The sequence below is a fragment of the Microtus pennsylvanicus genome, chromosome 6 (assembly GCF_037038515.1).
Source record: "Microtus pennsylvanicus isolate mMicPen1 chromosome 6, mMicPen1.hap1, whole genome shotgun sequence".
Taxonomy (NCBI): domain Eukaryota; kingdom Metazoa; phylum Chordata; class Mammalia; order Rodentia; family Cricetidae; genus Microtus; species Microtus pennsylvanicus.
The window spans coordinates 1,007,854-1,017,471 of record NC_134584.1 but is presented as its reverse complement, the minus strand read 5'-3'; the positions used below and the strand labels follow the sequence as shown (position 1 = coordinate 1,017,471).

General features: G+C 56.8%; 1 protein-coding gene and 1 long non-coding RNA gene across 4 annotated transcripts; one reads left to right on the top strand and one right to left on the bottom strand.

Annotated features, from left to right (window-relative positions):
• Positions 1-6: 6 nt before the first annotated feature.
• Positions 7-9,512, top strand: LOC142851585 (uncharacterized). 2 transcript variants are annotated; one of them, XR_012910843.1, is made up of 4 exons: positions 7-60; positions 8,398-8,476; positions 8,574-8,689; positions 9,191-9,512. It is a non-coding gene; the product is annotated as an uncharacterized LOC142851585 (long non-coding RNA). The 2 variants fall into 2 exon arrangements; XR_012910844.1 differs by lacking the exon at positions 7-60 and adding an exon at positions 8,197-8,265.
• Positions 4,608-7,668, bottom strand: Nmrk2 (nicotinamide riboside kinase 2). Of its 2 annotated transcripts, XM_075975382.1 has the most exons (7): positions 7,560-7,667; positions 6,481-6,571; positions 6,045-6,093; positions 5,536-5,692; positions 5,270-5,341; positions 4,949-5,055; positions 4,608-4,837 (listed from the first exon to the last, which is right to left on the bottom strand). In XM_075975382.1, the coding sequence occupies exons 1-7, from the start codon at positions 7,583-7,585 to the stop codon at positions 4,752-4,754; spliced, it is 588 nt and encodes a 195-aa protein (XP_075831497.1). In that variant the 5' UTR covers positions 7,586-7,667; the 3' UTR covers positions 4,608-4,751. The 2 variants fall into 2 exon arrangements, with proteins under 2 accessions (XP_075831497.1, XP_075831498.1); XM_075975383.1 differs by lacking the exon at positions 5,270-5,341 and having other exon boundaries at positions 7,560-7,668.
• Positions 9,513-9,618: the final 106 nt, after the last annotated feature.

The following is a 9,618-nucleotide window of genomic DNA, read 5'->3' as shown; positions in this document are numbered from 1 at the left end:
AGGCTATAAAGCCAAGCCTGCAAGCCTCCGGCGGCTCCTTCAACCCCTGAGATCTTAAAAGTAAGTACCCAACCACCTCCCCGGGGTCCTTGGCCCTCACCGAGGCTTCATGCGGCCATGGTGACCCCAAAAAGTAAAAGAATTGTGTTAAAGTGAAGGATGAGTGAAACACAGACCCTGACGGTCCCCAGGGGCTTCTGGGACAGTGGGCGGAAGGGAAAGGTGACATGCAACAGGGTGGAGAGCCAGGGGCACTCCCGTCCCACCTAAGTGACCCCAACAATGCATGTGTGTCTTGGTGTGGGTGGTGAACAGCTGAGGGACCAAAGAGAGGACCCCCTCTGTCCCCAACCCCAGCTCTCCCTGGGTCCGCAGCCCCTGACCTTCTGTAGTCTAAAGTCACCTTGATTTTGGTTTGTTTTTTCTTGAGACAGGGTCTCTCTGTGTAGCCCTGGCTGTCCTGGAACTCACTCAGTAGACCAGGCTGGCCTCGAACTCACAGAGATCCGCCTGCTTCTGTCTCCTGGCTAAAGGCATTTTGTGGCTGTCCACAAGTATAGATGTGTCCCCAAATTCCACCTCTGTCCACCTTGCTTCAGACCTGCTGGCTGGGGAAGCGAGGAGATGCGATCTTCATGTCTGAGATTGCTTGCAGTCTCTAGAGTTGGCCCAGTGGATCTGGGGAGCCAGGATGGGGACATCTGCAGTTGGTAGCTTCTGTCTCTTCTGTCGGCCCCTCCCCTCTGGCCTTGGCTGGTTCTCCACTCAGCTCTGGGGCTGCCCCCCTTCTCTGGCCCTTGGGGACCTTACGTCTGGAGTGCGGTGCCCTTTGGCCCAGGTGGGGCTCAGGGCTATAATGCTGACTGAGATCTCTGCTGAGTGCGAACGGATGTCAGAGACAGGTGGCTGCGCTGACACCCACCTCCAGGTCCTGACCAAACTGTCACCTCAGCCCCTGTGATGGTTATTCGGACTCGGGGTGTGTGGGGTTGGGCAGGGTGACAGTCCTAGGACTGGGTGGTTGGGCAAGGCGCTTGGGCTCTCTGAGCTGGGAAGTCAGCCCAGCAGATAGAGTATTTACCTAAGATGTGTGAAGGCCTGGGTTCGAATCCCCAGGACTCGAGTAAAGATAGACACAGTGGCTCCCGGTAGACCAGATGGCAGGTGGAGATGGGGACTCCAGGCACGGGACCTTATATATGCCAAGCTCCTTGGTACCTGGGGATGACTTAGCTGACTCCTGACTCCGGGGCTGGTGAGCATCTGTGTCAGCAGTGACTCTTACTGGAGACCGAGGAGCCTTGGGCTCATTGTGTGGGAATGTCTGGTTGGGTGCTCTGTGTGGGATATCCTGGACTCTGGAGTGTGCTGAGCAATGTCCCTGACCCCACCCGCTCTGTGCCTGGAGCTCCCCTAGTGTGACATGTTTCTCCAGACATCACCTGGGACCCTCAGGAGAACACAGCCACCAACCTGAGATTTTTTTTCTTTTTTGAGATAAGGGTTTATGTAGCCTAGGCTAGCCTCCAACTCACTGTGTAGCCCTGGCTTGAGCTCCTGCCTCAGCCTCTGAGCGAGTGCTAGGATGATAGACTTGTGCCAAAGTGCCCGTCCTGAGCCACCTTTCTGTAACAGACCTTGGACAAGGGTCTCTGCCTCCCCTGAGCCGCAGCATCCTTGACTACAGAAAACCAACAATATTGGGGTGACCTGTGTCTGTTCCGAGTGGGTGGTAGGGTACCACTGACGGCCCTGGGCTGGCGAACTCTGCTAGGACGAGGCTGATGTCCCTGGCACCCTCTGTCACTCTGGGAAGGCTGCGAGGAGCTTTCCCAAGCAGAGCAGGAGTGCACAGACCTGGGTTCAAATTCTGACTGCTGTGTGATCCCAAGCAAGCAGCTCTCCCTCTCTGATATGGGACATGCAATAAACCAATCTTTTTTTTTTTTTTTTTTTTTTTGGTTTTCGAGACAGGGTTTCTCTGTGGCTTTGGAGCCTGTCCTGGAACTAGCTCTGTAGACCAGGCTGGTCTCGAACTCACAGAGATCCGCCTGCCTCTGCCTCCCGAGTGCTGGGATTAAAGGCGTGCGCCACCACCGCCCGGCTAAACCAATCTTAAAACACAGCCCCCCCCCCCCCAGTGTGCTGAGGACAAGGTGGGTGGTCCCTATAAATGAGGAATGTTCTGGGGAGACTGAGCAAGCTGCTCTCAGCATTTAAAAACATTCTTGCTACATTTGTGTTTGCATGTGTATACATGTGCTGTGTGTGTGTTTATGTTTGGTTTTTCTCATGGGTATGGATGCTTTGCCTGCATTTTTGTCTGTGCACCACGTGTGTGCAGTTCCCACAGAGACCAGAAGGGGGCGTCTGGTCCCCTGGAGCTGGAGCTGTAGATAGTTGTGAGCTGCTGTGTGGGTGCTGGAGACTGAACCTGGGTCCTCTGCAGGGTGGCCGTGTGCTAACCATGAGCCACTGCTCCAACTCTCTAGTTCATTCTTTATTCCATGAATCATGTCCAGGCTGTTTGTGGGGCTGCCCTGAAGCCACCTCTGCCTTGTCCCTGTCTCAGGCTGAATTATTTTGGGGATAGTGACCAGATGAGCCTGATCACAGAGCGTGCCTGGGACAAAGGCCAGGGGTTGGCAAGTGCCACAAGCCGCTCCAGTCCTGCAGGTCACGGGGACTTCACTGTCCTCCTGTCCCTGAAGCTGCGACCCTATGGCGCATCCTGCCCCTTGTCGGTCATGTGGGGGGAGATGATAGATGTCTTCAGTATTCCAGGCAGGTGTAAGGCCAACCTACGCCTACCACAGAGTCTCACAGACACTGGGTAGGGTGAACCAGGGTAAGGGAAAGGTATGTGGGGGCAGGATGAGGGTTCAAGACCAACCGAGCGACAGGCGCCTCATTCCAAAGCACAACAAAATAAAACACCCTTAAGTTTGAAGTCTGTAAAATTTAAGTGTTAGAAAATGGAATTCAGCCAGGCGGTGGTGGCGCACGCCTTTAATCCCAGCACTTGGGAGGCAGAGGCAGGCGGATCTCTGTGAGTTCGAGACCAGCCTGGTCTACAAGAGTAGTTCCAGGACAGGCTCCAAAGCTACAGAGAAACCCTGTCTAGAAAAACCAAAAAAAAAAAATGGAATTCAAAAGCCAGGCAGTTTTGGCACACACCTTTAATCCCAGCATTTAGGAGGCAGAGGCAGGCAGATCTCTGTTAGATGCTAGTCTCATCTACAAAGGGAGTTCCAGGATAGCCAGGTTTACACAGAGAAACCCCCTTTCAACCCCCCCCCCCAAAGAAAAAGAAATTGGAATTGACAGGAAAAGAAATTGGAATTCACAATTTATTTTATTGCATTTATATTATTTTATTATCAGACAGAGTTTCATGTAGTCAGAGACCTCAGAGTTGCTGTTTAATAGAGCACCCACCCACCCATCCATCCATCCATCCACCCATCCACCCATCCACCCATCCATCCATCCACCCACCCACCCACCCATCCATTCATCCACCCATCCACCCACCCATCCATCCACCCATCCACCCATCCACCCATCCATCCACCCACCCACCCACCCATCCATTCATCCACCCATCCACCCATCCATTCATCCACCCATCCACCCATCCATCCACCCACCCACCCACCCATCCATTCATCCACCCATCCATCCATCCATCCATTCATCCACCCATCCATCCATCCATCCACCCATCCACTCATCCATCCATCCACCCATCCACCCATCCACCCATCCATCCATCCATCCATCCATCCATCCATCCATCCATCCACCCATCCACCCACCCATCTACACATCCACCCATCCATCCATCCACCTACCTACTCACACACACACACACACCCATCCACCTACCCACCCACCCATCCATCCACCCACCCATCCATCCACCCACCCATCCACTCATACATCCACTGTCGCATTATTTCCTATATGTAATTGGGATGCTGTCATTGCAATACCACAGATGACCATGAGGTGTCGCACTCAGGCCAATTAATGGACTCTGCGGCCCCCTCCCCACACATTCACATCCCAGCATCAGCAGGATGCTCTGAGCCTCAGTTTTCCCTTTCATGAAGTGCACACAAATAATAAAACGTCACCCTCAGGCTGCCACCATGGCTCAGGAGGTGTCTGATTGTGTGAGAGAGGAGACATGCTAGGTCCCAGACCCAGTAGGTGTGTGCTTTGGGACTACTGTGGGAGATTCTGGATAATCTTACAAAGTGAGAATTGGCTTTGGTGCTAGAACAGGGTGGAGGGAGGCTCGGATGGGAGACTGAAGGTCTCAGGACTCCCTCAAGAACTCTAGACTCTCAACCTTCAGTCTTGGCTGAACATACCTAACCTTGCTGTGTGACTTCTCTGTGCCTGTCTAGATTAGGGGTGATAATTTCCCTCTTCAAGTTCATAGAAAATGTCTCCTTTGGGGAAAATGAGGCATATTAGCAAGGTTACAGACAGGTGGAGGCTGACAGTGTCCAGTGCTCTTGGCGTCAACCTCGGGCCAGCGAATAGCGCTGGAGGGAGGGTGGGTTCATCTATTCATGGAGACCACAAGACACCAGAGGTTAAAAAACACAGTTCAGTTTAATGGTGAGTTGCTGCCGCCGCTCAGTGTGGGGGGACACCCCCTCCTGTGTACAGGTCCCCTGAGGGGAACATCACGGCGCCCAGCCCAGTCTGCGCCTCACACCAGATGATGTCCGCAGTTGCTAGGACCGGTTCAGCAGCCTGTTTTGAACGTCCTCCAGAACCTGCCTGAAGAGTTCCTCACGGGACTTCGTGCCATCTAAGTAGACTGGAACCGGAAAAGACCTGTGTCAGGGCTGGGCCGCAGGTGGGGCTGGGCTGTGCACTCTTCGGACCCCAGGGAGACTGGGGGTGAGACTCGGGCGACTCCCAGGCTTACCCACTTCCACTCCGTCCTGCTCCATCTCCCGTTTATACTTCTGGTACATGGGCCACACGTGACCATCAAAGAGGCCAGGGGGATCAGGGACCATGTAACTACGGTTACTGGAGCGAGAGAAAGAGGCAGCGGGACTGTCAGGGCAGGACGGTGCTCCACAGACCTTGGGTGGAGGAATCACACCCCTAGACCAAGGCTGTGGCTGGGGGACCCCGACTTCCACACCTTCCCACCACTGAGCTGAGCCTGAGATGCGTGGGAAAGGGTGGGGTGGGCTCCCGGGACGGTGCCCCACGGACATCCCCTGTCCCTGCAACCCACCTCCTCCTCCGCTTGCATTCCTCATACGGGACAGTCAGGAAGTAGCGATAGCTGTACATGTCCACCAGGGGCCTGGTCGGGGAGGTCACAGGTCAACTGACACCCCTGCAGCACCCGCACGTCTCCCAGCGTTCAGACCCGCCCTACTTCCACGGTCCAAACTGACAGAGAGGTGCTCAGTGCCCAAGGTCACACAGCAGGGCGGCTCAGCCTGGGGACCCGAGCCCTCGAAGGTTCTCTGGGTTCTCTGGCGACACCAGGCTTACTTGTAGCTGTACAGTAGGAAGCCGTCCAGGAGGAGAATGTGGGTGTCCGAGGCGCTGGGCTGGAGGCTGACGCCGTGAGCGCGCGCGAACTTGCGTGGGTCCTTCACCCAGGCGCGCACTGTGCTGAGCATGGCCTCCATGTCCAGGGACTCGAGCACTAGTGGGAAGATGACGGGGTTCAGACCGGGATGCGGAACAGGGACAGAGGGGGCAGGGGGGGGGGACAGATAGGGCAAAGGGGGGACAGACGGGGCGGGGGAGACAGATGGACGGGGGAAACAGACGGGGCAGGGGGGACGACAGACGGGACAGTGGGGGACAGATGGAGCAGAGGGGGGACAGGCGGGGCAGGGGCAACAGATGGAGCAGAGGGACACAGACGGGAAGGGGCGGGGGACAGAAGAGGCAGGGGATGACAGACAAGGCACAGGGCAGCATCACAGGGCGCAGTGGGGACAGACGGGGCGGGGGCCACAGATGGGGCGGGGTGAGGCGAATATGGCACTTACCGTCCCACTGTTTGAAGCCGTCCTCCCCAACCGCTATTTGGTCCTGGGGCTGAAAGACAGGAAGGACCCCAAGTCCGGGCTTAGACCTGCACCTACCCAGCCTTCGTCACCCCCCTGGGGGCCTCTGGGACTGCCTTGCCATGAGCCTGGAGGAGCTTGGGGTCCTGAGCGGGTGGAGGTTGTGTTGGAGACTCTCCCTGCCTATCGCCTGTCACTCCTTCCTTCTGAGCCCATTGCACAGAAGGGAAAGCAAAGGCATAAAGGGTCATGAGCTAAAAACAAACAAGAAAACCCAGCATGCCACAGTGAAGCCACCCCCGTTAGCCTAGCAGGGTTCCCCGGCACAGGGGATTGATCCTTTTGGGGATGTGCAGGTCAATGGGAACGCCCTGCCTTGTGTCCTCTCCAGCCCACCACCCCTGCGCAGGGCAGCCACCTTGAAGAAGTCATCCTGGTGGATCACGCAGCAGTTGGGTAGCGCTTTGTGGAGGCGGTTGGTCAAGGTGCTCTTCCCGCCGTTGGTCATGCTGCAAGGGTGCATGCGTGAGGTCGAGGGGTGACGCCAGGGCCCCGTGACCTGAGCAGGCTCTCCCACTGTGCTGCTCCTACCTAGTAGGGTGGTGTGCATGTGTGTGCGCATGTGTGCGTGCACGTGTGTCTGCGTTGTGCGAGTGTGTGCGCGTCTGTGTTGTCAGTGTGCATGTGTCTGTGTGTGTGAGAACATGAGGGGGGAATCAAGCTCCTGTGGTCAGCGTGAAGCCCCGCCGAAAACCTCCCAGTGAGGGGGCTGGGGGCGTGGTCAGGGTAGAGCCCCACCCAGAATCCCCAGTGAGGGCCTGGGGGCGTGGTCAGGGCAGAGCCCCGCCTTAGGGACAGCAGGGGAGTAGGTCATGGCATCCTGGCTCTTAGGGTGACTGAGGTGGGGACTCAGGTCATCCTCAACCATTCTGGAGACATGGTTGTTTGCAGTCATGGTTCTGATGGCCCCCATGTGGTGGGGTCGTGGGGTCCCTTACAAGAAGGTCTATCTTAACCAGGCATGGAGGCACACCCAGCTAAGGGCTAAGACAGGAGGATCTTCAGTTCTGGGCTAGTCTGAGCCACAAAGTGTGACTATGTGGAACTCCATCTCAATATTAAAAGTAAAAAGAGGGTTGGGCGGTAGCCAGTGCTGAGGGCTTGCTTTGTAAGCCTGAGGCCCTAGATCTACCGTCTTGCCTCAGAATAAAATAAAACAAACCCGGGGTGTTCATCTTGCCCTGTCCAGGCATCTGCCCCCATCCTCACAGGGCTGGTCCCCAGATTTCCAGCAGGTCTCCCCATCTCTTCCCGGGACTGTTAAAAACAATCTACGGAGGTACAGCCCCTGTGCCCTCTGTGATCACAAAGCCCCCCACACCCCTCAAGCCAACCCTCCCCAAGCGCTCAGACTGTGGGCAGCGGTGGCCGCCTTCCCAGGGCCTCAGGGCTTTCCCCCTCCCAGTACAGGTCACACGCCAGGCCCCCAGGGCTCACCCTCCAATGCCCACGATGACCTTCATGCTGGGGACTGGTCGTGACCTGGTCCTGACCTGCAGAATGCTGCTTGGGGGAGTCCCGGCCTCATTGACAAAGCTCTAAGCCTTTATAGGTTTGGGCAGCCTGGAGGCAGGGGAGGAAGTACCCCAAGCTGGGGGTGGGGGGGGGAGCACCTGTTTCGCAGGCTGCAAATAGCTTCGGTAGGGTAGCCTTTTGCCTAAATTAGTCAAGAGCCAGAGGGCAGAAGAACAGCAGCCAACTTCCATCCTATGCCCCTGTGTCTGCCTCCCCTCCTCCCTCCCTTTTCTCCCCCCTCCTCCCCATCCTACCCGGTCACACCTTTCTATCCCTAAAATTATCAGCCTAAGTTTGTGTTCCCTGGCTTGACCCCGACATTGAGACTGGCTCTTATGGGGCCAAAAAAAGAGACTGCTCCTTCTGCCTCCGTCTCCCTCCCTCCCCCAACCCCTGCCCACTGCCAGCCCCAGCGAGGCCCTGCCAGGAAATCCAAAAGTGTTGTGGCTAACGTGGGTCTAGACTCACATTACTGCCTTGCTCTGGTGGCCTTTTCAGTGTGACCCTGTCATTGTGAACACATGTGACCAGAGTCACTGAGATCAGGCTCGGGGGAGCCAAGGTGGGGTTTTGTGCACACCCCGTTCTTTGCGTGCAGCCATGTACGGAGGCAGGGGGTCTATGCCAGGTGTCTTCTGGGGTCTTCCTATGGCTGGGGCCTCTGTTTCCTGAGTGCTGGGATTAAAGGTGTGCACCACCACCAACTGGCCTATTTATTTTATTTTTGTGTGTATGTATGTTGTCTGTCTGTGTACCACAGGCATGCTTGGTACCCAGGAGGCCAGAAGGGGTGTCAGGTCCCCTGGAGCTGGAGACACAGATGGCCTTGGGAGCAGCAGGTGCACTAACCAGTTCTTTCTGAGGTGGGGGGGGTCTCACTGAGCTGGGCTATTTAGTCAATGACCCCCAGGGACCCTCCCTTTTCTGCCTCCCCAGCGCTGAGTTCCAGGTACCATCACTGTGCCTGCCTTGTGACTGAGACAGAAAGATACGGTGGCTGGACCCGGAGCCGCGGGACGGGAATGACGGCCCGGGACTGACTGAACGAACAGGTTAGGGGGCCAATGGGTGCCATGTGAGCCTGCATGCAATGGAAGGCCCATCCAGCCTTCATCCCGCCCCTCTAGGGCCTGGAAGGACCCGACACATCCAGGTGACCACACACTGGTCAAGTCTCCATCCATACCCCAGGCTGGTCTGGAATTCTCTGTAATCCTCCTGCCTCAGCAGCCTCCTGAAGGCAGGGACGTCAGGCATAGGTCACCATGACCCCATCATGTCTTGTTGGTGACACTCAACATGGCCGTGCCCAAGTGTCTTTGGTCTCCTGCCATTCCGTATGCCAGGCTATGGAGCCGAGGTCCTTGGAAGTTCGCCAGCCCCCATTCTTCTGGAACAAAGGGAGAGCAGTGGTCTCCCCCATCTCCGCTTGGCCGCTGGTCACAATGACGGGAGGTTGTGCCCACACCCCTCACCACCCACACCTGGGAGCACAGAGGGACCAATTCTCCCTCTGTATTATAATTTATTTCACATAAAAATCCCCCCCCCAGCTTGCCAGTCATCACAGCGACTGTCCCCACCGTCTCCATGTTTATATCTACACAACTCGCTGGTGGAAGGTGGGCACTCTTCTGGGCAAGTCTTCAATGGATCCCGGGGCATCTCTGTAGAGAAATTCAGCGGCCCTTCACCAGGAGCCGCTGGGCCTTTTCCTCTCGCCTCAGATTGTCCCCTGGCTACCTGAAGTGGTGGCCCTGTGTGGACTGGGGTCTCCTGTTTTGGGGTCCTCTGTGGCTGTGGTTCTGGGTCCTGCTTCCCTGGGTTGGTGGGTGCTGGTGATCTCAAAGGGGTGGTGGCTGCCGTGGCGGCGGGGTGGGGGTGTAGGCTGCCGTGGCGGCGGGGTGGGCTGCCGTGGCAGCGGGGGTGGTGGGCTGCCGTGGCGGGGTGGTGGTGGTGGGCTGCCGTGGCAGCGGGAGGG

Coding starts and splice junctions, on each gene's coding strand:
- Nmrk2 (XM_075975382.1), bottom strand. CDS start 7,585: ATGAAGGTCATCGTGGGCATTGGAGG. Junction 6,572..7,559: donor GTCATCGTGGGCATTGGAGG/GTGAGCCCTGGG, acceptor GCACCCTTGCAG/CATGACCAACGGCGGGAAGA. Junction 5,693..6,044: donor CGGCTTCAAACAGTGGGACG/GTAAGTGCCATA, acceptor TCTTCCCACTAG/TGCTCGAGTCCCTGGACATG.